General features: G+C 42.7%; 1 protein-coding gene across 1 annotated transcript in view; it reads right to left on the reverse strand.

The window, feature by feature from the left end:
- Positions 1-2,414: 2,414 nt before the first annotated feature.
- The window catches only part of tmem161b (transmembrane protein 161B), a gene marked incomplete at its 3' end in the record, with an annotated part of 27,043 nt that continues 3,125 nt past the window's right edge, over positions 2,415-26,332 (reverse strand). Inside the window, exons 2-12 of the mRNA XM_080738137.1 lie at positions 25,884-25,987; positions 22,699-22,782; positions 21,464-21,561; positions 18,534-18,693; positions 16,888-17,039; positions 15,229-15,289; positions 14,563-14,703; positions 13,422-13,535; positions 6,300-6,474; positions 3,464-3,560; positions 2,415-2,701 (exon numbers count right to left, since the gene is read on the reverse strand). Coding sequence (XP_080594263.1) covers positions 2,415-2,701; positions 3,464-3,560; positions 6,300-6,474; positions 13,422-13,535; positions 14,563-14,703; positions 15,229-15,289; positions 16,888-17,039; positions 18,534-18,693; positions 21,464-21,561; positions 22,699-22,782; positions 25,884-25,987 — 1,473 coding nt within the window. The remainder of the gene's footprint in view (positions 2,702-3,463; positions 3,561-6,299; positions 6,475-13,421; positions 13,536-14,562; positions 14,704-15,228; positions 15,290-16,887; positions 17,040-18,533; positions 18,694-21,463; positions 21,562-22,698; positions 22,783-25,883; positions 25,988-26,332) is intronic.

The raw sequence follows: 26,332 nt of genomic DNA on the forward strand, positions 1-26,332 counted from the left end.
ATGTGCACAACCAATGAGAGCTCTGTAATAAACCATGGTAATGTGCACAACCAATGAGAGCTTGTGAAAAGAAAGAACTCCAAGCTTTGATCCAACATCTGCCCTGTAAACATTCTCCTCAATGAAATGGACAAACAGGGCCCTATTATGATCCAGGTCTTATGCCTTATGCCTTAACTTCTTTGCCTTTTTTTACTATTTTGTTTTTGTTTTTTAAATATTTCAAATAGCTGATCTGCAAGTTCACAACGTGCAGATGTAGATCAGCATTTGAAGTATTAAAAAATGTTTTTTCAAAATAGTGGAAAAAAAAGGTAAAGAAGTTAAGGCATAAGGCATAAGACCTGGATCATAATAGGGCCCTCAGTGTGTGTGTGTGTGTGTGTGTGTGTGTGTGTGTGTGTGTGTGTGTGTGTGTGTGTGTGTGTGTGTTCTATGCTGATGAGCAGAACATGAACAGTGGATCATGAAGACAGAAGGCAGCAGAGTTGGTTAAACTACATTTGTAGTTTTTAAAACATTAGCATTAGCAGTCATCAAATCTACAGCTGCTAGACACCCTCAAGTAACTTTCTCACTTGGCACCTTTTCTTTTTAAATAAAACATACCATTTAGAAATCCATGATTTGATCAGTTAGAAAACAACAATAATAATAATAATAATAAAGAAGCAGGAGATATTAATGTTAGTTTGTGGCTCAAATGAAGAAAATATAGCTTTACGATTCAGCAGTTTGACTTGATGCTCTTCTCTTGATCACTAAATAAATGCCCTTTAGATTAGATGACGCACACGCACGCACGCACGCACGCACACACACACATACACACACATCCCTTCAGCATGGCTCAGTTTAAAACCAGGTATAGGTCGAAGAAGGAAGATTTAAACTTCATTTCCCTTAAACACCCTTACTCTGTCACTCTGTCATCACCTGCATCACCTAAGTATTATTTTATATTCAAATTAAATCTCTCATAGAGAAATAAATCATCTCTGTATAATCTTGGCGATCACACAGGAACGGCGTTCCAGAAATAAAACAAAGCAGCCCAGTGATTCTTTGTGAATCTGTGACGTTTATGATATTCAGTTACATTTGATAATGCCTGTGTTTTGAAAAAATAAAGTATGATTTGGATTTGGATAAATTAGTACTTTTTCACCATCAGTATAGATGGGTCATTAGTTTATTATTGGAACACAGTTCTTCATAAGACGTGATCTACCATTTCTCAATATGGAATTTCAACTGAAAAAGATTACTGGTGACCCAGGGGGATTTTAGCGCCCTCTAGCGGCAATGAAGTCACACTTCAATTCTCAGTCACTTAAATACACAGCGTTACACTTCATGGAGGTGGGTGTGGCCCCTGTCAATCATGTTGATTGCTGTAGGAATCATGTTGGACTGACTGGTTGACTCACTACCGCCCCCCAGTGGGTGGAAACTAAGGTTCTCTGTGGCTCCACCTTAAGACGTTTTTATATGTGTGTGTGCACGCGCGCACACACACACACACACACACACACACACACACACACACACACACACACACACACACACACACACACACACACACACACACACACACACACACACACACACACACACACACACACAGATGGAATGTGTGCTTCTGTGTGGAACATCAAACATCACCACAGACAGTCGATAGAACTTAGTTCTCAGTCACAAACGATTTACTCTGAATAGCAGCAAAAACTACGTTAGATTCAAGATTCATTCAAGCCCTTTTGACAATTCATTTTGTTTTGATGTTTAATTCTTGATCGTCAAATTGAGAGGTTTTGAAAATCTTTTTGAAAGTGGTTCTTTGTCTTTTGCTTCAGGCTGACGTTGTGGAGTTGATGTCATTTCAGAACAACACAATGTCACCTCAGAGTGTCACACAATTACATCAGCTTACTGTCAACTCTGTCACTCAAGAGACACACAAATACATCAGCATAATGTCAACTCAACATACATGTTTTCATTCAATGAACATCCATTCTCTGCTCATTCAAAGCCTTCAGTCTCTCTGTGTGGAAGAGTTCATATCAAGGTAATGAAGCTGCTAGGAGTGTCAACATGTTCACATCATCATCTTCGTCATCTGTAGGCTGTGATGAAGATGTCTCAGTAGTGATGACCCCCCCCCCCCCCTTCCCCATCATTCAGAGTACTTTCTGATCAGTGTCTTTAGAAGAAGAGTCTGGTGACACCCTTTTATTGTCCTCCTGCACCCATGGATGGTGCTGCTACGCAGCCATTAGAACAGGGTGCTACACAGCCATTAGATACTGGTGGTGGAACAGGGTGCTACGCAGCCATCAGATACTGGTGGTAGAGGCACCCAGGGGTGCTACGCAGCCATCAGATACTGGTGGTAGAGGCACCCAGGGGTGCTATGCAGCCATCAGATACTGGTGGTAGAAGAGGCCGAACAGCGAGGTGGAGAAGAGGCAGGCAGCGATCCACCAGGTGAGGAAGGACAGGACGCCTCGGAATAGCAGGGGGCTGAACACCGTCCGCAGCCCGCCCAGAGCCACCGACAGCTGGGCTACCGAGGCCCGGGCTCCAGCCTCTACCGCCTGTGCTCCAGCCTCTACTGCCGGCATAGAGCCCTCCGCAGAGGGCATGTTGTGGTCACAGGGCAGATCTTCTTGAGGGTAGACCCCCCATGAGTGGCCACCTGCAAGAGGACAAGCAGCTGTAACCAGTGTTGCATTGATGATTCAATGTTTGCTGCTCACAGGGAATTCCCGGGGACCACCGACTCCTGGTGCTCCAGAACGGATGCAAAAGTGGTGGCGCCCCCAGTGGAGGACCCCCTCCACTGCAGCTCACATAAAATGCCTTAACTCGGGCTAGGAGCGACCGGGAGAGCCGGGGCCGGTACCTATTCGTCCGCCTCGGCGGCGCGGAGACCCCACCCCTCATTTCTCACATGGCCCTCTTCTAGCGCCACCATGAGGCCGATTCTTGCAAAACACATTTTTGGACACTGCTCCTAAAATGTTTGCCCTAAAATCACGCAAATCGGTACACAGTATGTCTACACTCATGTCATCAACTTGGATCTGTCCCATATAGCGCCACCTTCAGGCCGATTTTTTAAAACACATTTTTGCACACTGCTCCTACAGATTTTGCCCTAAAATCACGCAAATCGCTACACAGTATGTCTACACTCATGTCATCAACATGGACCTGTCCCATATAGCGCCACCATCAGGCCAATTTTTTCCAACACATTTTTGGACACTGCTCCCTACAGATTTTGCCCTAAAATCACACAAATCGCACAGTATCTCTACAGTCATGTAATCAAAACGCATCTGTCCCATCTAACGCCACCATCAGGACGATTTTGGTAAAACAAACTTTTGGCCTATTTGTGGAGATAAGCGACCGTCTCCCGATTAGGGAGTCTTACTGGTTATGTTAAACTCACCTAAAGTCTTCAGCAGTAGTGTAGTGTGTAACAACATCACCAGTGGAGCCATGTACTGCAGAGCGATCACACACAGGTAGTAGAAAATCCGAGCAACCTGGAGACACAACAACCAACATTATTATGATTCATAATGATGATACTGATCATAATGTTATAATTCATAACACACATGCAGAGAACATGCTCCTATTAATGCTCCGGTTGTATTTGTTCTTCTCGGCGTGAAAGAAAAGACGTTCGTCAGCCGTGACCTCCCGTGTACATAATGGACTCATTGTCTGTACACCAGGGGACCAGATGTCCGGATTTAAAATGAACTAAAAGTTCCTATGATTGGCCGCAAGTAGGGCAGTGAAAGAATATTCTATATTTGAATATTCCTTCGAATGTTAACAATAAAAGAATATTCAACAGTAAAAAAAAAATAAGATTTGATTAAAAAAATATTAATTAAAACAAATCTGCCGCATTTCTCGCGAGATTCTGGGCCCATGTAATGTTAAATGGTGGCTGGTCTCACGAGGCAGAAGTCTCCACTCGCAGCTGCAAAAGTGAGCTGATCTACAAGTCCACAATGCGTTGCTGATCAAATACGTTGTGGGCTTGTAAATTAAGTGTGCATGTTTAGCGACACTCATACAGTCATACAGCGAAGAATAAACCTCCAGCTGCTGTTTAACTTTCGCTTCACACTGACCGTCCACCTCGCAGACAGACAGCACACACAGTGCTTTGCCTCGGAGTTAGACTTGCTCACGTTAAACTTTAATCACACAATGTAACTTTAATTGATTCAGAATGATAAAGAGTCAAGCTGAAACGGGCTTAGCCAGCGAAAACACAATGTAAAAAGCATAGATTTTTTTCTCTCACCGAGTCTCACGGTTTCCCCCCATGTTGTAGACTACCTAATTTGATTCAAACCAAAACATAATCCATTGGTTTGATTATAATTGCCCGTTTCATGTTGTGGTTGTTCCAACTTCCATCACACATAGGGATCCGTTACCGTTTAACCATTAGGAATATGGTTATTGGTAAGCACTAACTGTTAATGGTGACCGATAAAAATGAGAATAAAGAAAATCAACCCGCGCGTCACACCCAAAGCCAAAGCCCTGGACGCTGATGTCTGTGTAACACCCATGCAATGCAACTATAATAGGCGATGCGGTCACACATTTCTGAAGGCTCTACCCGACACCAATATCTGTGTAACATCCATGCATGCATCTGTCCGCGAGACGCTGACAGAGAGACAAGTGTGTTTATCATCAGGAAACTACAGCAATTGGATTTTCCAAAACAGACCCCCGTTAAATTCTCCATTTGGCGATCCCTATCACAGCATAATGAGCGCATCGTCGGTACGACGCGTCCCTGTTCTCCAGACAAGCCCGGACGTGTATCAATCAAAACCACACAGCTCCAAATGTTCGGAATGCTCTGAATGTTCGGAATGCTCCGAATCGCCAGGGGGTTTTAAAGGGAATATTCAAATGTTATTTTTGGCCAATTTTGACAGCTCTAGCCGCTAGTTGTGCTGTTCTGGCAAGTACACACCATGTTTGTTAGTTTGCAGTGTCAGGGTTTCCTGCAGGAAAAAGTCTTGACCAGGGGGGATCTCATGGCGCACGTGCGAAGCGCGTGCGTCGAAATTTTTTGATAATAAATTAATGAATTCGAGTAATTCATTCATTTAATTTTTAATATTAATTCTTATTTTTGCCCTATAAAAAACACATGAATGTGCCCATGATGACGGAAAACACAACTACATGCTATCATCCACATTTATTCAACATTGAATAACTACGTTTATCACAGGACAGTGTAACTTGTTTTTTTCCCCCAGGTTAATCAACCAGCACTCGTGCCATATAAATAGAAGTCTACAGCACAGTAAAAAAACAACAACATTGGTGTAAAGTAACTAAGTAGATTTACTTAAGTAGCCTACTGTACTTATACTGTACAAAGGAGATTTTCAGGTATTTGTACTTTACTTGTGTCGTTGTGAGTAAATGAGAAGAGCTCTCTCTCTCTCTCTCTCTCTCTCTCTCTCTCTCTCGACGCAATCTACGACTCGCTGTGCAGCTGTGTCACTGTCAAGTTGACCTAGGCTAGGCTCGCCTCTCAGAGAACTTCAAAAGAAGTTAACGACCATCAATTAAGCAGCTGCATGCGCTGCTCTGCTCTCCTGCCAGTGAGGCACAAGTAACTTCACATGGCTGCCATGTTTGAAAGATAGGGTTGGTATGGGGGTTAAACATGCAATTTCGCGATCGCGATCATGCCTAGTACATTGTTGGAGGTCCAAAAAGTTTTTTTGAAAAAAAAAAAATTAAAAAAAAAAAAAAAAAAAAAAAAGATTTTTTTTTTTTTTTTTTTTATACCCTTGGGGGGGCGGGGGGGTTTTCTGGCCGGGCGGGGCGCCTGGCCTGTAAAGTGCTGCAGGAAACCCTGAGTGTTAGCACATCATGCTATCAGATGATGCTATCAGTGTTAGAACATCCTACTAGCAGTGTTAGCACATTATGCTATCAGATGACGCTATCAGTGTTAGCAGACTATGCTATCAGATGATGCTATCAGTGTTAGAACATCCTACTAGCAGTGTTAGCACATCATGCTATCAGATGATGCTATCAGTGTTAGCAGACTATGCTATCAGATGAAGCTATCAGTGTTAGAACATCCTACTAGCAGTGTTAGCACATCATGCTATCAGATGATGCTATCAGTGTTAGCAGACTATGCTATCAGATGAAGCTATCAGTGTTAGAACATCCTACTAGCAGTGTTAGCACATTATGCTATCAGATGAGCTCACCGTCTTCTGCAGCTCCACGGTGCTGATCCTTCCCGCCTCTTTCTTCATCTGCTGCAGGTTCTTCTGGGCCAGGTTGAGGTAAGCCTGCAGGTGGCGCCTCATCATGGCCAGACGCAGAACACACAGCAGCAGAATGACCCAGAGACGTAGGGTATCGAATGTTTCCTCTGTCATTCTGTTAATACATAATATATTATATTATAATACAATATATAATAGATTTATATTATAATACAGAACATACCCAGAGGCGTAAGGTATCAAATGTTTCCTCTGTCATTCTGTTAATATATAGATTTATATTATAATACAATATATAATAGATGTAAGGTAAGGTAAACTTTATTGTCCACAAGGGAAATTTTGCTTGGGCTTTCACCCCTGCTGCATCCACATATAAAACATCAATGACAAAAGACATAATAGAAATACATACAGGGGGGACACAACATTACACAGTGCACAAAATGGTAGTTGATCTAATCTCACAATCAATGCTGTTTCAGAGCCTCGTTCAACATTGTAGTTGTCGCTGGTACAAAGGATTTTTTAAACCTAACATAGTTCCATGTAGGTTCACTATACCTTCTGCCAGAGGGCAGGAGTACAAATTCTCCATGTAAAACATGGGTAGCATCGCTAACTATTTTTTGAGCCTGTCTTAGTGTGGTCTGCTCATAAATGGACTGCAGAGAGGGGAGCAGTCTTGCTCCTATGATCTTCCCTGCAGTCTGAACCAATCCGAGCAATTTGGACAAGTTGCACTGAGAGATTACCAAACCAAACCGTAATGCCAAATCTGACCAGGCTTTCCAAAACCGCTCGATAGAACACTAACACAAACGTTTATTTATATGAGGTGACCTGTGAGATGGTTGAGTCATGAATGACCACAGGCCTGTGGCAGAGCCCTGCACGGGTCCAATTTTGACAACCCGCGCCCGCCCGTCCCGTCATTAATCAGATCCGTGGACCGCCCGCTACCCGTCATTATTAAAAAATCAAAATCAGACCCGCCCCGCCCGTCAAAAAATGGACCCGTCGCCCGCCCCGTTACCCGTGATTACATGCATTAAAGTAAATAGCCTACAGCCGTGCGTGCGTTCTTATATGGCATCGCACTCCATTTTCACTCCATAGTTGATCCCCCTGCAAGCCGTCGGAAAATGCTGTTATTAAGCCTATTATTAATAGGTCTATTATTATTTGGATAAAGTAGAACAACCTTTAAAACCAATCATACTAATTTAAAATTGTATCATGATCTGACACTGTCGCGACAGCTTGTTGCTGCTGCTGCTTTCTGCCTCCGCTGCTTTGTGCAGTTGTATTTGTCATACGACGGTGTCGCGCATTGAAAATATCAGAGCTACAAGCTCACAACATGTCGGAACTTGCAGCTTTGTGAGCTTGCATGTCTGCTATGCTCGACACGCACCGTCATACGGCGAAGCACATATCCAGCTTTTCACAGCTGAAGGGAACGCCACTCGCTGTCTGTCTGTCTTGGTTCTCTCATGATAAACAGCCCGAGGTAATCTAAACCAAACTGGACCCATGATGTGACGATAATAAAGGAACTCCTAATAGTCGTGGAATCACGTGGATATTATACAATCATGGACCTTTCAACTACATCGCGCGCTAGGCAAGCAGATCACTCGCGGCCACTTTATTCAGTTGGGTGTCGGTGTCCTCCTCACTGTGAGTGTGTGCGCTCCAGCCGGCTGCCGCCGCTCCATGTGTGTGACTTGACGTTTAGGTGGAAACAGTGCTGTATGCATGCCATGGTTCTGTCGTCCTGCTGCTCACTGCATGTGTGCGCTCTTGTGACGTTGTTTTAGGCAGAAACAGTTGTCTGATTTTCACAGTAAAATGTCATCCGCCCGTCACCCGCCCGTGTTTAGTCGCGCACCGCCCGTCCCCGTACCCGCAAATTTGTAGTTGAATATATTCCGCCCGTACCCGCCCGTCAAACACGGGTACCCGTCGGGTACCCACGGGTACCCCACCCGTTGCAGGGCTCTGGCCTGTGGTCACCAACACTCATAGGGTCGAACACCATCTCCTGTGTCTTTCTAACATTGAGAACAAGGTGGTTTTCATCACACCATTTAACAAACCTCTGTACCTCTAAAAGGTAGTCAGCTACATCCCTATCCTTATCAAGTAGGGCTAATATGGCAGTATCGTCAGAGAATTTAATAATGTAGTTATTGGGATTACCACTTCTACACTCATTTGTGTACAAAGTAAAGAGGACAGGTGAGCTAGCAGGATGTATATAATACAGAAGACACAGCAGCAGTATGACACAGACGTAAGGTATCGAATGTTTCCTCTGTCATTCTGTTAATAATAGATTTATATTATTCATGTTATAATCTCTTTATAATTGTATACAGTATTTATAATACTTACAGAGGTACAATGTCTGTAAGAACGCATTGCTGCATGTCTGGCCGACATCTCACAGTGGATGTCAGCCCACCACCTTAAGCTGAACCCGGACAAAACGGAGCTACTCTTCTTCCCAGCTAAGTCTTGCCCCATGCAAGATCTCACTATTTCCATAGATAATGCATTGGTGACTTCAGTTCCTACTGCTAGAAACCTTGGTGTGGTCCTGGACAGCCAGCTATCATTCAAGGCACACATTGCATCAGTCACCCGGTCCTGTATGTTCACACTCTATAACATCCGTAAAATCAGACCCTTCCTCACCCAGGAGGCAGCCCAGCTCCTCATTCAGACATCTGTCTTATCAAAGCTTGACTATTGTAACTCTCTCCTCACTGGTCTCCCGGCATGTGCACTTAAACCTCTCCAACTGATCCAAAATGCCGCGGCACGACTGGTTCTCACATGTCTCTCCCCTTCTCCGCAGCCTCCACTGGCTCCCGGTTGCGGCCCGCACTGAATACAAAACACTGATGCTGACCTTCAAAGCAGCCAAAGGTATGGCTCCTCCATACCTCCAAAACCTGATCAACCCCTACACCCCCACCCGTTCACTTAGATCAGCTAACACAGGGATGCTGACAGAACCCTCGCTAAAAACTCCAGGGCAAAAATCCACTCGTCCGAGACAGTTTGCCCTCCTGGCCCCCAAGTTGTGGAATAAACTCCCTGTCGCACTTAGAACAACGGACTCACTCGCTAGCTTTCGCCGTGGACTGAAGACTCACCTTTTCAGACTCCACCTAAACCCTTAGCACTACAGAAAAAATCAATGACCATACATGAAGCTAGTTAGCATTTGTTTTTGTTTTTAGGTTTTTAGAACTTTGATTATATTGTGTTTTTTTCTAGATAGATATACATTTGCATTTGTTATATTGTTGATTATGTACTGACATATTATCTTGTTTATTATTGTGGTGTTATCTGCTTATTGTAAGTCGCTTTGGATTAAAAGCGTCTGCTAAATGCCTAAACTGTAAACTAAACTGTACCCAGTGTAGGAATCATGATATAATTAGGGCTGTCAAATGATTAAAAATTGTAATCAGATTAATCACAGCTTAAAAAATTAATCAATCATGATTAATCACGAATCGAACTATGTCCAAAATATGCCATTTCTGTCTGTATATTGTTGTGGAAATGGAAAGATAAAGGCGGAATAAGGCGGATACATTTATACAGTATGTACTGTATGTATGTATGTTTACCAGTAAGACTCCCTAATCGGGAGATAAGCGACCGTCAGGTCGCAGCATGATATTAGGTCCAAAAATGTGTTAAAAAAATCTGCCTCATGGTGGCGCTATATCTGACAGATCCATGTTGATGAGATAAGTGTAGACATACTGTGTAGCGATTTGTGTGAATTTAGGGCAAAAACTGTAGGAGCAGTGTTCAAAAATGTGTTTTAAAAAATCTGCCTGAAGGTGGCGCTCTATGGGACAGATCCATGTTGATGACATGAGTGTAGACATACCGTGTACCGATTTGCGTGATTTTAGGGCACAAATTGGAGGATCTGTGTCCGTAAATGTGTTTTGCAAGAACCGGCCTCATGGTGGCGAAGAGGGGCATTTGAGAAAAGAGGAGATCCATGTTGATGAGATGTGTGTAGACATCTCTTTGTCTGTAGCAGAGCAACGCGGTGAGCATCCGATTTGGGGGCGTCATTTGGTTGTTTTTTAGCTTTTTGGCGGGGGTCCCTGGAGCTGCGGGAGTCCCTGGAAGGGTGGAGGTTGTGGATTGGCAGAGAAGGAGTGTGTGTGGAAATTTTCACATGGCTAGGGGCAACGATGGCGGAGATATGAGCAGGGCAAAAGTGTGACGTCACGTGACAGACAGACTGACGTTTTGATAGTAACTGCGACCTAGCGGTCGCAATTATAATCATTAGTATTGTTTATTTTAATTATTATTAAGGAACTCTAGAAATCTCAGTTGGAACTGTTACCCCAGCGACCCGATGCCGGATAAGCGGTTGAAGATGGATGGATGATGGATTATTTTAGAGTAGGCTACCTTATTTACCATTTATTGTGTAGCAATAAAACACAGGCTTATAGTTTAATTATTGGAAAATAAAGAGCCTAAATGCAACAATAGTAGGTTTGTAATTCATGATGGAAAAAACATTTTGGGGAGAAGTGGAACTTAAGTCATTGAGGGGGAGATGATTACTTGATATCTGTCTGGGCTACAGATAATTCATTCAGTTGACACACGCAGCACAAGCCAAACTGTGCCGATTGTCTATGTCAAATCCCGGTCAAATCAGGGTCAACTAGCCTCGTTAACCTATGGCAAATATGCGCAGTGTTGAAGACAAATGATCACGCATCCGATCGCGACCATTTCTCTGGATCTAATGCAAGCAGTTGGAGCCTAACATCGTGGATTTTAATGTGTTGCTGTTGTTCTCTCCAATTGAACAGCCAAAGGTAGTAGTAGATCTCTATTTCAGATGTATTGATGATCCGTTATTAATCCAGTGGCAGCGATGGATTCCAAGAGGTTTTTAACAACTGTTTTTCAGGCAGTGTCTCCCCCTCTGCTCTCTTCTCAGTGAGTGAGACGTGAGAGGGGGAAGGGGGAGGGGGAACAGGCTGCGCAGGCTGCAGCCTGTGTTCCCCTCGGCTGCAGTGAATGGGGCCGGGTCGGTTATGCTGCGTGTGCGTTAATTGCGTTAAATATTTTAACGTGATTAAGCCCAAAATTTCATTACCGCCGTTAACACGTTATTTTTGACACCTTTAGATATAATCTATTCATATTTACATAATAATAATATTAATACTTACAGAGGTACAGTGTCCATTCCCAGCGTATGGTTCATTATATAATCTATATATTTATACAATAATATTAATGTTAATACTTACAGAGGTACAGTGTCCGTTCCCAGCGTATGGTTCATGATATAATCTATATATTTATATAATTGCGACCGTAGGTCGCATTTACTATCAAACCCTGCACAAAGTGTAAGTCAGTCCGTCCCTCCCTCCGTCTGTCTGTCACACCTCACACGTCACACTCTTGCCCTGCTCATATCTCCGCAACCGTTGCCCCGATCCATGCCAAATTTGGAACACACTTTCCTTGCCTGCCAAACTACAACCTCCAAGGACCCCCGGAGCTCCAGGGACCCCCATGTCCCTGGGGGACCCCCAGATGTAAAAAAATTCCAAAATGTGCTAAAATGACCAAATGACGACCCCAACCGGGCTGCTCACGGGGAATAAACCCTTTTGTAAATCCCGCCCCATTCTGCCCTGTTACTATGATGGGACATTAACCCTGGGCAGATTGTTTTTATAGTGGAAGTGGATGGGATTTTTTTCCCCTTCATAGCCTCATTACAGCTATATAAAGTACCAAAGGAAAAACACCTAGGTGATATTAATAAAAAGGGAAGACAAAGGTACAGTAGTTACATTGCAAAACAGGGGGTTTACCCGAAAATATATGTTTTAATTTGTTTAATCCCAGTGGGACAGAATCCTCTTTGCAGATTCTTTTATAGTGGTAGTGGATGGGAATTTTTTTCCCTTCATAGCCTCATTACAGCTATATAAAGTACCACAAAAAACACATCTACGTGATATTAATAAAAAGGGAAGACAAAGGTACAGTAATTACATAGCAAAACAGTAGTTTTCCCCCGAAAAATAAATGTTTTAATTAGTTTAATCCTCTGGATCAGAGATAGAAAGAGAAGCGCATTGCATCTTGGGTACTAGGAAGAGGACAGAGAGAATGTTTCTCCTCACATAATAGGCTGGCTTTTCGTAATTCTGCCCATTTAAATTATATGTACCCAATCGTGACTCTTAGACCATTGATAAGGTACATGTGAACTAGTTTGTTGAAGCTTATTCGTTATGATGAGCGAGATCGCTTGACGCTTGCCGTCGCTATCACCGTACCGGCCGATCTCCGTGTCGCGCACTGCGGACAGTTCTTGAAAGACGCATTCAACATTCTCCACTGCACAAACTCCACCCCCGATAGCAAAAAGTGAATGTTTTTTTCTGGTTGGCCAGTCAGGGAGTCTCAGGGACCAATCAGAAGGCTGACAAACGGTCTATTCCCGGGGACCACCAACTCCTGCTGCTCCAGAACGGATGCAAAAGTGGTGGCGCCCCCAGTGGAGGACCCCCTACACTGCAGCTCACATAAAATGCCGTAACTCGGGCTAGGAGCAACCGGGACAGCCGGGGCCGGTACCTATTCGTCCGCCGTGCCGGCGCGGAGACCCCACCCCTCATTTCTCACATGGCCCTCTTCTAGCGCCACCATGAGGCCGATTCTTGCAAAACACATTTTTGGACACTGCTCCTACAATTTTTGCCCTAAAATCACGCAAATCGGTACACAGTATGTCTACACTCATCCCATCAACATGAATCTCTCCCATATAGCGCCACCTCCAGGCCGATTTTTAAAAACACATTTTTGGACACTGCTCCTACAGATTTTGCCCTAAAATCACGAAAATCACTACACAGTATGTCTACACTCATGTCATCAACATGGACCAGGAAGATTTTGGCAAAACACATTTTTGCCCTATTTGTGGAGATAAGTGACCTACGGTCGCTTATCTCCCGATTAGGGAGCCTTACTGGTAATAATAATATTAATGTTAATACTTACAGAGGTACAGTGTCCGTTCCCAGTGTAGGGTTCATGATATAATCTTTGGTCAGAGGTTTGACCCACAGCAGAACCATGATGAGAGGAGACAGGAAGTTGATATGAAGCAGAGTCCTAGAACAGGAAGAGGAGACATTTTAATGTCTGAATATAATCTGTAACAGAATATAATCTATCATCTAAACCAGGGGTCTTCAACGTTTTCAGGCCAAGGACCCCTTAGTTGAGAGAGAGATGAAGCAGGGACCCCCACAACCTTTTCATAAATATAGTTTCATTGTCTGACCGCACGATCAACTGTGTATTTTGGATTCATGTTAATGTGTGTTTTCAGATATTTAACCACTTGAACCGTCACTACTTAATAAACTTTCACTGTACTTAGTCTGCTCTTTTCGTCCTCCAAAGCTCTTTGCCGAAAATAGCCGATCTACAAGCTCACAACGCCTCGCAGCGCGAGGCGTTGTGAGCTTGTAGATCTGCTATTTTTGGCTAAAGTTCTCAGAATATGGACTCTAGGGTTCAAGTGGTTAATATAAAAAAGGGGGGAAAAACGAGTTCCTATCACACAAAGATTTGGAGGACCCCCTGTAGTAACTCTGAGGACCCCCTGTTGAAGGCCCCTGATCTAAACTAAATAGTTTATAGTTTATAATATTATCTGTAATATAATCTATCATCTAAACTAAATCATAGTTCATTAAATAATATGTGACTAAATAACATATTCTTCTTCACTTCGTCACTGTTGGATTTCTGTTTTTCAACTTTATATAATCAGTGTTATTGAACTCCCTTTACATCTGTCTGGGTTTTACGAATATTGAACCAATGAAAAGTATTAAAAAGCTCTTCAGACGAAACCTCCTAACTCCAACTTGTCATTCTAATCAATGATGGACAAAACAACTTTCTCCACATCAACGGTGAAAAACCTAACTTTGTAATTGGGTAAAGTGATGATAATATAAAAACCTCCTAACTCCATTGAGCTGTATTCTGGTAAAGTGATGATAATATAAGGACACATTCAAGTATCTGACAATGTATAAGTCACCATAGCAACTCTGATGAGGCAGTGTTGTGTTGTTCTAAAAACATGTTTGTTTTTTTTTCATCATGTGAGGAGTCCTTCACTCACTGAATGACTCTGTCAGTGGTCAGGTTGAGAGCGTCCAGGTGCATCTGGGCCAATCGCAGCCCAGGGAAGGTCAGGAACGCTCCAATCAGAGAGCAGAGCAGGGCCAGAAGCAGCTTGAAGGTGAGCTTAGATATGGGACCCCTGGAGAGACACACGCATACATTAGCATGTCATTATATGATAATGTACACAAACATTACATCATAATACTCATATTTATAACCTCACACCTTCATGTATTACAACTAGGGTCTTCAACAGGGGGTCCGGGACGCCTAGGGGGTCCTCAAAGTTACTACAGGGGGTCCTCCAAATTTTTGTGAGATAGAATTCTAGAAAATATAGAAAATATTCTGAGAACTTTAGCCAAAAATAGCAGATCTACAAGCTCACAACGCCTCGTGCTGCGAGGCATTGTGAGCTTGTAGATTGGCTGTTTTTGGCAAAGAGGTTTGGTGTAGAGGGGTAAAAAGAGCAGACTAAGTACAGAGTGAAAGGTCAAGTTTATTAAGTATTGATGATCGTGCTGTCAAACGATGAAACTATATGGAATCTATGAAGAGTTTGTGGGGGTCCCTGCTTCATCTCTCTCAACTAAGGGGTCCTTGGCCTGAAAACGTTGAAGACCCCTGAACTAGATGAAAATTTAAGTTGAAATGAACTCACTGGGATTCTAAGCCCTGGTGTTCCAGAAACTGCAGAGCACTGTCTGAGAAATTAGCAAAACCTAAAAAAAAAACACAAAGTTAAAAATTTAAGAGTATTTAAACAGGTGCCACACACACACACACACACACACACACACACACACACACACACACACACACACACACACACACACACACACACACACACACACACACACACACACACACACACACACACACAAAGTCAACCTGTCATTCAATGTTATATGAGATACTTCAATGGTTTCCTATGGAAATAAGCTTAGTCTTTTCTAAGATCTCCTTTTGGCTTTTAGTTGACCTTGTACCAGTGAACTCTACTGTCATGAAACTGTACCTTTTTCTATGCAAACTTCTAATAAAGTCTTCAATCAATCAATTAATCAATCAATCAATCAATCAATCAATCGAGTTAAGTGTTCAGTGTTATGGAATCACCAACTCAATACAGCACAATAAGGAATTGCAGCTTGTATAATAACTAGGGATGTCAGCGGTTAACCGGTTAGCCGACCGTTAAGAAATAACCGGTCATGCTTAACGGTTTCACGGTTAATTTTCATAATAATATGATCGCATTTTCCTGGACCTGCATAGTGTTTTTGGCTATGGAGATGTGATTTTGTCAAACAGACTCTGGGAGGCGCAAGAGTAGTCTTACATCATGTCCAATCGAACAGTGAATGAGAGACAGCTGTTTTAGTGTTACGCAGTGGGGTCTGTGCCACAGTGTGGTCCGGGGAGGATCAGACAACGAGCGTCGGAATACACAAAACAGAACACGTAGCCAACAGAGGTATTTCGGTCTGGGAGCATTTCAAAAGGAAAGGAGTGTAGACGACAGTATCTTTCTCAAATACAGCAGCGACATGAGGCAACAACGATGCTCAATCACAAGCCGTGAGTCGCAGAACGCGACGCGCTGTGAGCTTGTAGATCTGCCATTTTCATCTCGGAAGAGTTTTCTCCGCAGCGCGAGTCAACAGACTCGTACACAACAGAACTCGTCGTCATGTTAATGGTTATCAATGAAAAATGCTCAGCCTAGGCTAGAGCTTGTTTGTTTGAAAGGCAGAATAGGCACCGCCGCCGACCACTTGTTGAAACGCGCAGGCGATGCTTGTTTATTGATGATTAAGCCTAGAACAATTTATTTTTATTGTTAAATCCGTCTTTTTTGTTTGTCTTTCAAAGGAGCATAACTAAATGTCTACCATTCGTCTACCAACATTAATTCTGTGTACTTATATATACAATTTTGGGTTAAAAAAATAATAATAATAAAAAAATATATTAAAAAAATAATAATTAAAAAACGTTAATTAACCGGTTAATGCTGACGGCTAACCGGTTACTGGATAAACCGTTAGTGACATCCCTAATAATAACCATAGAATTAGAGATCCTAAGAATCCTATTTACCTCATGGACTCCACAAGCCTACACCTCAAGGCCAGATATATTACATACCAGTACTAGACTTAAGGAAGTCTACTGAAGAAGGAATTACCAGAAGTGCTATTGTACTGCATTAGCACCAGAACGGGTCTGCTCTTTATTATAGATACAAGAGCTATAACTTTGACCCTGGACCTCCGATTCGGTGTTGTAGCTGAGCAAGGTAGATAGCGTGTCTCACCAGTCTCCAGTCCAAACTCCAGGTAGTTCTCAGTGACGATGAGGATGGCCATGGCCTTGACGAAGAAGAAGAACCCAAAGGTGATGCAGAGAGAACGTTCTCCTCCCTCCTCCAGCTTAAAGTAATGAGCAGTCAATGAGAACAGGGTCTTACTGTAGGAGAGTTAAGGATTATAAGTGTGGGCTTGTTGAAAGACGAGACCAGTATCTTATACCAAATCTTTATGGGTCAAGTTTATGTGACTCCAGTCAGAGCACTGCAGCAGAGTGGAGTGTGTGTGTCTGCGACCCACCTGATCCTCGTTGAGCATCGTTAAAGCATCAGAGAAGGCAATTGTGTGTGCACTGTCAATAAGGTCGACATCAATGCCAGGTTGGCCATCACTAGTGTGATGTAGTTAGCACTAGGTTTTACCAAGAAAGCATGTTTACAGTTGTCAACTTGTTGAACAGAAATTAAGCACATTAACATGAAAAGTATTCTACTTGAAAAGTATTCTGCTTTGCAATGTAGTTAGATGAAAATGTGGTTGTTTGTGAATATGTAGTGAAAATGTGGTCGTGCCGTTGTTTCAAGTGTACAATAGCTGGGGGGGGTACGTTAGTGCGGCCCCCGGCCCCTTGGGTTTCTGTCAATGTGGCCCCCTGGACAATTTAGTTGAATACCCCTGCCATACATGGTGTTACATGCGAGCCCACACTGTTTCGTAGGAACAGCATTTCTAGTTATTATTATTATTATTAAAGTAATGAGCAGTCAGAGAGAACAGTGTCTTACTGTAGAGTTAAGGATTATTATTAGGACAAAATGTTCAGTATATTTAAGCCTAGTTCTGGCCATCATAGCATAGTTGTCATGTAGTTTTGATCCGTGAAGAAAGCTAGTTGACCAACATAGTGGACAGAATGACAAGAGCAGCAGGGAGTAAAGACAGTGAAACAGGTCTTTTAGAACAGGGGTCCTTGAGGGGGTTCCAGGTGGTCCCCAGCTAAATGATGGAGAGTTGGTAACCAAATGGACCCTTATAGATCTTTAACTCCTGAGAGTGTAAAATGAAACCAAATTTGGTTTCATTTACGCGCTCAAAGTTAAATTACTGTTAAACATTTGCATTACACAATTTAGAATTCTACACAATTAGAGAATGTAGAAGAATTGTTTTTTTTGTTGGTCAACGTTTGCCTGTTATCTCTCCTATGGCACCAACATCAATACAGCATGGAATTGTGGACAAAATCTGAAACCAACTGATGATGAATAAATATTGGACCTCGATGTGACAAAGGTTGAATACATGAAGGTAAGGAGAGTAAAACATATGATCAAGGATACATGAAGAAGGAAAGGACAGTAAAACATAGAATCAAGGATAGACAAAGAAGGAAAGGACAGTAAAACATAGGATCAAGGATATATGATCAAGGATATATGAAGAGGAAAGGACAATACGACATAGGATCAAGGATACATGAAGAAGGAAAGGACAGTACAACATATGATCAAGGATACATGAAGAAGGAAAGGACAGTAAAACATATGATCAAGGATATATGATCAAGGATACATGAAGAAGGAAAGGACAGTAAAACATATGATCAAGGATACATGAAGAAGGAAAGGACAGTAAAACATATGATCAAGGATACATGACGAAGGAGAGGACCAGCATACTCCAGACCACACTGATGTTCATCTCTCCTCCTGTTGGCTGAGCCAGGCTGTAGTAACACTCTGTGACCACATAGACCACCGTGGCAGCAACCGTGAAGTCCACCAACCACTGGAACTCTGGGAAATAATGTAACGCTGCACGCGCGCACGCGCACACACACACACACACACACACACACACACAAACACACACACACACACACACACACAGGTTTGCATTATTATACTTAAAATAAGATATGTTGTCCATGATGTTAAACCACTCAGTATTTGCGAGTGCATCCATAGTTACCTCTCCTCTGCTCTCTTCTCAATTCAATTCAACAGGCTTTATTGGCATGACATTTTACATAATGTTGCCAAAGCACAAATACAATTATGACAAACAACATAACAATATCATTCAACTAGAAGCAGTGCTCTTCCGTGCACAGGTCTCCACCAGGCCAGGCGTCCTGGTGGTGCTACTGTATAATAGGCCAATGTAAAAAGGATGGCATGTGTTCTTCGCCAATCTTAGACCTTTCATGGCGATCGAACGCTGCATGCATGATTTGAGGCATTGTGTTCCAAAAATTGAGCAATCCTGCGAACTTTGGAAGCCAATATTAGCCAATTAGGATGGAATATGAAATAGCAGATGGAATGGTCTTGATCACTTGACTATAGAGATACTGTGTACTAATGTGCGTGATTGTTGGAGAAAATCTGATGGAGTAATAGCAAAGAATGTGTTTTACATAAGTTGGCTTCCTGGTGGCGCTATAAAAGGCAAATGTGATCCCAAGCCTCTAAGGAATGCGCATACAAAGTAGGGATGTGAAATAAAATCGAAAATCGACTCGATTATCGACTCATGCTCACCACAACTCAAAATATGTGAGTCAAAAAATCTTTTTCTTATTTAAATTTATTTTTTAAGTTTTTCCCAAAATAAATATTTAATCTAGCCTGACACTCAGCCTGAATTGACATTTCGTTTCACTTCATTATTCAGTCTGAACTCGCTTCCCCCCAGGGCGACTGCAGGGATGGGCGTTGCCAAAAAGAGGCAGTCTTCAGCGATTGGTTCACCGACCAACACATGACTGGCTGGCTAGTGGCTAACCTGTTGCTTGCTAGTGCTACTTGCTAACCAAAGAAACAGTCAGAATAGGAGCACTACGAACTAGTAATCAAACACAACGTAACATGCCTGCTACTGGTGTTTCATAGCGAGATCGATACGATCGCATTTTACCGCAATTTACCGCATTTTACCGCGACGCGATGCACGGTACGGCGGCGGCGCTGGTGTACTTGGAAACACACAAGTTCTGGGAAACCCCACCCACGCTGATCACAAGACGCTGATTCACGACGCTGATTCGCCGATCGGATTTTCAACCGAGGAAGGACTCTTCAATGAGAGCACTTCTAGACCCCTGAATCGCCAAAACAAAAAAATTAAACGGGTGTGGCTAGCGATTCAGGGTCTGGAACTAGGCTATATTTAATCGCTTGTTCAAAAACGTTATAAGCGCTAATGTTTTCCAAATGTGAGAGTACGGGTGTGTGTGTGTGTGTGCGTCTGTGTCGGAGACGAGTGCATGCCTGTGTTAGTGCATGCATGCATCGCAGTCGCATGCATGCGGCGCCAGTCAGGTCCGCGGACTCTACTGTTTGAGAAACACTGCTGGTCTGCTCGTGTGCACGCGTCATAGCGGTGCGCGCTGACTGGATGTGTTTGTGTTTACCTCGACTATTATTATTACTATTATTTCACAAACCCCGCCTTTTGTCCCGCCTACAAAAGTTACCCGTAAATTGCTGGTGGTTTTCAAGGCTTGCAAAAGAGCATTTTAGTGATGCAAAAATATGATATTTCACCCGTCGAATACTCGGCTATTCGAATACTTTGCGGCCGAATAATTCGAATACTATAAATCACTATTTGTGAATGCCCTAGTATACAGTATAGGTGTCCTACTGGTTGTCCTTTTTCTTGTGACAGGAATTTACATTTGTTGCAGTTAAAACTGCACAGTCTCCCAAAAGGAGTGGCAATTTCTCCCTTTGTCATACTTCTGAACTCCTCCCTAATGTTTGTGTATTTGTTACAATGTGTTAGGAAGTGTAATTGTTTCTCTACAGCTCCCTCATCACAATGACAGCCTAGCCTCTCCTCTCCTCTCCTCTCCTCTCCTCTCCTCTCCTCTCCTCTCCTCTCCTCTCCTCCTGGAATGCTGGTAGGACTTCTTGCCATCCTTTCTCTATGGCCAGACTGTGGTCACTCAGAGTTTTGGTTTGGTTGGTCCAATGTTCCAGATGTTTAATCATTTGGTTGACTCTAATCAGTGTCTGCAGAGCAGCGCTACTCTGAGGTTGAGAGTGATCAATAAAACCAGTTATTTTGAGGTTTCATCTCCTGGGCTGCAAGGCCTGGAATCCCAGGGTGTCTTGGGGGCTTGATTTAAGATGCTACCAAAATGTTAATGTTCTTTTCCTAATGGATGACAATTAAAGGGTAACAGACTAATTCTGCCCTGCATGCATTGGTTGGTGTTATCCTTTGAATGTTTAATATGGATCTACAGAATTCTGCATGCAGGGTCTCTGTGGGATGTTTGTCCCTCCTAGTGAAGCCCAGATCACTGAGTGGAGCCCAGACTTCACTGCCATAAAGGGCGATTGGTTGTATTATACTGTCGAATATTTTAATCCAAATTCTAACTGATATGTCAAATTTGCTCTCTTCTCTGCCCCCTGCTCCCTTCTCTGCTCATTGATGTTGACGACATCACATTTTTTCCAGAGGAAGATGAGACACTAGACTCAACCACACAGATGAGCTTATTGCTCATGCACTATATGTGTGTGTACAGTGTATGTATGTTTATATGTGTGTATGTATGTATCCACATACCTAAGGTGTCCACCTCAGAGATAGACTTGGTCTCCAGTTGCAGGTCTATGTCTTTAGGGACGGTGAGAGGCTTGTTGTCAATGTGGCCGTTGTATTTCCTGGAAGCACAGCAATTAACACAATTATGAGTTAAACACTACAAAGTGGAGCGTTGTCCAGGGTGTTTTAGGGAAGGGAGAAGAGTCTGGGACACGTGGAGCGTCGTCCAGGGTGTTTTAGGGAAGGGAGAAGAGTCTGGGACACGTGGAGCGTCGTCCAGGGTGTTTTAGGGAAGGGAGAAGAGTCTGGACGCGTGGAGCGTCGTCCAGGAGTCTGGGACGCGTGGAGCGTCGTCCAGGGTGTTTTAGGGAAGGTTCTGACAGAGGGTCTCAGTTTGAGGGAAACATGGGGGCAACAAAAGGAGGAGCCACCAGGCTGGCACAACGACAGCGCACCATGGAGGATTAGTCTCTCTCTCACACACACACACACACACACACACACACACACACACACACACACACACACACACACACACACACACACACACACACACACACACACACACACACACACAGAGTAAGGATTAACTTTCACGTTTTAGAGAACACCACAAGACACTCAATTCGTCCGTCCGTCTGAATTGTGGAGGAATCATTTCTCAGAATCAAAATCACAGTTTGACCTTTGCCCTCTTTGAAGACATAAGTAATGGAGTGAAACTGACTGGTCCTCAAACAGTCTCATGATGACGATGAGGTGATGATGTCATCATGATGATGAGGAGGTGTTCATGATGTCCTTTATTTTAGTCATCGTCTTTTGAATACAATTCCATTTTAGTCTTAATTTAGTAATTTGATTTTTGAGCGGGGCTCCTGGAAGGATCTAAGTTCCAACATCTATATAATAATAATAAACTTTATTTGTATAGCACCTTGTCCCGGCTCTGAAGTGTGGCCTACATCTGGCCTACATACATCTGGCCTACGTACACCTGGCCTACATCTGGTCTACATCTGGCCTACATCTGACCTACATTTGGTCTACATCTGGCCTACATCTGACCTACATTTGGCCTACATCTGGCCACAAACGGCTCAAAGTTTCAATCCCAGTTCAAATATGTTTGGGAACTTTGATTACAAAGACAACGGGTGACAGACAGACAGCTTGGTACAATTTTGGTTCAAGCCGTCATGAAACACACACGCACGCACGCACGCACGCACGCACGCACACACACACACACACACCTGTCTTTCTTCTTGTGTCCTTTGTGTTGTTTTCCTGCCAACGTCCTCAACTCCTCCTCTGTAGGATGCTGGTACCACTGCAGACTGACCAGGAAATTACATCACAGGGGAGGACATGACATCACAGTAGAGGATATTACATCACAGAGGAAATGACATCACAGTGGAGGAAATGGACATAACAGCACTGTTATGACCAGGCCTGGAATTTCGTCATTTTAGAGGCAAGGCCACTTGGCCTTTAGTGTCGTCATTTTTTTGAGGGCACAAAGGCCAAATGCCAGGGCAAGAAGGCCATCATTAAAACAATGTGTTTAAGTCATAATTAATGTAGCTTAAAGGTTAAGGTTTAATAATGTAATACCTTTCAATTAAATAAATACGCCATGTGCAGTGGTGTAAAGTAACTAAGTACATTTATTTAAGTATTGTACTTAATTGTTTATTTTAATTTTGAGTATTTCCAATACTTTTACGTCTACTCCACTACATCTCGGATCCAAAAAATTTACTTAAACCTTTAGTTACCAGTTACTTTGCATATAAACCATAATATTATAAAACATACATGAACCACTTTAGCCCTATTTAGGCTGTTTGAAAATAGCCAAGCTTGTAGAATAAATAGCAGATCTACAAGTTCAAAATGCTTCGCATAACGACGCGTTGTGAGCTTGTAGATCTGCTATTTTCAAACATTTTGTACTTTTGCTTTTGGTACTTTAAGTACATTTTGATACCAATACTTTTGTACATTTACTCAAGTATATTTTGAATTTGAGGACTTTTACTTGCAACCAGGGAAGGAGTTGGAGGCCACGAAGGCCATGGCCGTCGTTGCCCCTCAGTTTGGCCTTGTGCCCCTCAAAACAATGGCATGCTCCCCAGCTGACTGTACCACTTTCTCCTCTGTATCTTTTAGTCAATATGTAGACAGTAGTCACCAGTGTTTCTTTCTTGTCATGTAGGCTAGGCACCAGTGTCTTTTGTTGAGATTCTGAAATCTTAACTCCCCCGAGTCCCCATCTTTAAACCAATTCAGAGTGACTTTGATTGGTGCAGGGCTGAGCATGGATCAGATTGTAAATACCATAATTTATCTATTTCACTGCAGATTAGGTTATCATCCCTAACCCTTAAATTCAACAAATTCTTTCAATGGACTAAAATCTTGTTTTATTTGACGGCCTTCCTACCCTGGCATTTGGCCAAAGTCACTGGCCTTGGCCCTAAAATGACAAAAATCCAGGCCTGCTTACAACAGGAGTATTTCTACATTGCAGTATTGATACTTTTACTTAAAGTGGGCGTGACACGGCCAAAACAGCTAATTATGGCTATCAAATTAACCAATTTTTTAATGATGTCATGTACCCCCATGTTAAATTACACAATCAAATTAATGTATTGTAGTTACTGTACTGAAAGTGGTACTTTCTGTACAGTAACTGAATTAAATTAATTTGATTGGGTAATATGACGGGAGGGGGCGGAGTTGAGCGCTGAGTATCTAGTGAAACAACCCCAACAGAACTGTGCGAGGAGAAAATGCGACAATTCATAAAACGAATTTTAAAACAAGCAGTTCTAGGGGTAAAAAAATCATATAATCTGCTATAGAATCCCCCCTAACCGCGTACAGGGTACAAGTCTTCTAACAAAAAGGTGTCAGAGATTAGAACGAGGGTCCAACGTTCTCCTCGATCCTCCGCAGCACAGACCACTTTTTAGCAGCCATCTCTGCTAAAAAGTGCTCCAGTGCTTCACCGGAGCTCCGGAGGACTGAAGTCTGTGGTAGCCTGTGTGTGTGTGTGTGTGTGTGTGCGTGCGTGCGTGCGTGTATAGCTCTTGAAAATAGCCGTGCGGTGCGGCGCTACCAGCTAACAACAACACATCACGTTGTGCGCGGCACCGCACGACGGACGAAGTATACATTCACTAATAACTGATACGGCCCCGCCTCCTTTTCAGACCGTTTGAAGAAAGACCACGTGACCTACTGTATCATAATGTTAAATTTCGGCCGGTGTCCCGCCCCCTTTAAGTAAGCTGTATAAAGCTAGAGTTCATTGGAGTGACTCGTAAATCAGGATAGGCGGAAGTGCTGAAGGCATGCTGCCACTCAAAGTGATTACTGGCCAATCACAGCGTGTCTTTTCCAGTTCTGATGTTGCGCGGCTCAGCTGTTCTTAGAGGCTGCGTACGAAAAGACCCGGCCCCACCTGCCTCTGATTGGCCTACCGAACTTCCGTTTCTGTGATGCACACGGAAGGTTTCCGTCAAGAAATGCCTTTTTTTACGAGCTCCAGAGAGCTGGAGGAGGCGTCTACCTTCCTATGTCCACCAGACAGCAGCCATCTTGTGTTAGTTGTATAGTAATGTAATGAGGTAATAGAGTAAAGTATTTACCTTCCGCTGCACAGCAGCCATCTTGTATTAGTTGTATAGTAGGGGTGTAACGATATAGTAACGGAATCGAAAAATCTATTTTAATTTGCAATGATCTACTATATTGATATGCAAAAGCATATATCGTACCATTTTGGCTTTGTATCGTATTGGTATCGTTTGACAATGCAGATAATCGGTATCAAATCGTTTTGCAGTGTCAAAAATCACTTGTATTGAAACAGTATTTGTGCCTTGTATTTAGCAATTTTAAGAGGGAAAATGAAAAAGAGGGGTTTAATTACTTTTCCATTCCATGTAGCTACTCTTGGTCTATCGATAAATGTGTGTACTCTCTGTGACAAGGTGCAGGTTTGTCCATATGTGTTGAAATATAATGTCCATGTATTTGCTAGAGAATCACAGTGTTTACTTATTTATATCCATAATAATAGATTTTCCCTTTAAAAACATGCACTATTGACACGTTTCACACATATTTAATTTCTTTGTTTCTTTCTTTTTTTAAGTTACTATATCGATTTTGAATCACTGAATGGAATCGTATCGTATCACCATGAATGAACCAATATCTTCCATGTATTGTATCGTCAACCATGTATCGTATCATCAACCATGTATCGTATCATCAACCATGTATCGTATCGTCAACCATGTATCGTATCATCAACCATGTATCGTATCGTCAACCATGTATCGTGATGCCTTTCGTATCTCTATTAAAATGTATTGTTACAACCCTATTGTATAGTAGAGTAATAGAGTAAAGTATTTACCTGCCGCTGCACAGCAGCCATCTGGCGAAGGAATAATGAGGAATGATCTTTGAGATGACGCTGGCCATCACCATGGTAACCACCAACTGTACACCAATCACTGCCTGAAAAACACAGAGGGGGAGGAGCTATGTAAGTGAACACACCAATCACAGCCTGCTAATTCCGACAGGGTCATTCATTCAAAGTCTGGACTTTAAAGTGAAACCCAGGACACTGCTGTGATGATATTATCCTCCAATACAAGTATTATTCATGACTTAAAAAGTCCAGGAATAAATTCCTTACCAAAACATTTCTTCACCAGTGTCTAGAAACACATCTCACAAAGACTGAAATTCAATTTCCCTAGGAGAATCTGAGACAGTTGCTGAAAGTTGGGGTCCCATTAAAGTCACTTGTTGAGCTCTACGCCAAGAATCTCCACCAAAATCTAAAAGCTCACAACA

Source organism: Nannobrachium achirus, assembly GCF_963921795.1.
Source record: "Nannobrachium achirus genome assembly, chromosome: 12".
NCBI classification, from domain to species: Eukaryota; Metazoa; Chordata; class Actinopteri; order Myctophiformes; family Myctophidae; genus Nannobrachium; species Nannobrachium achirus.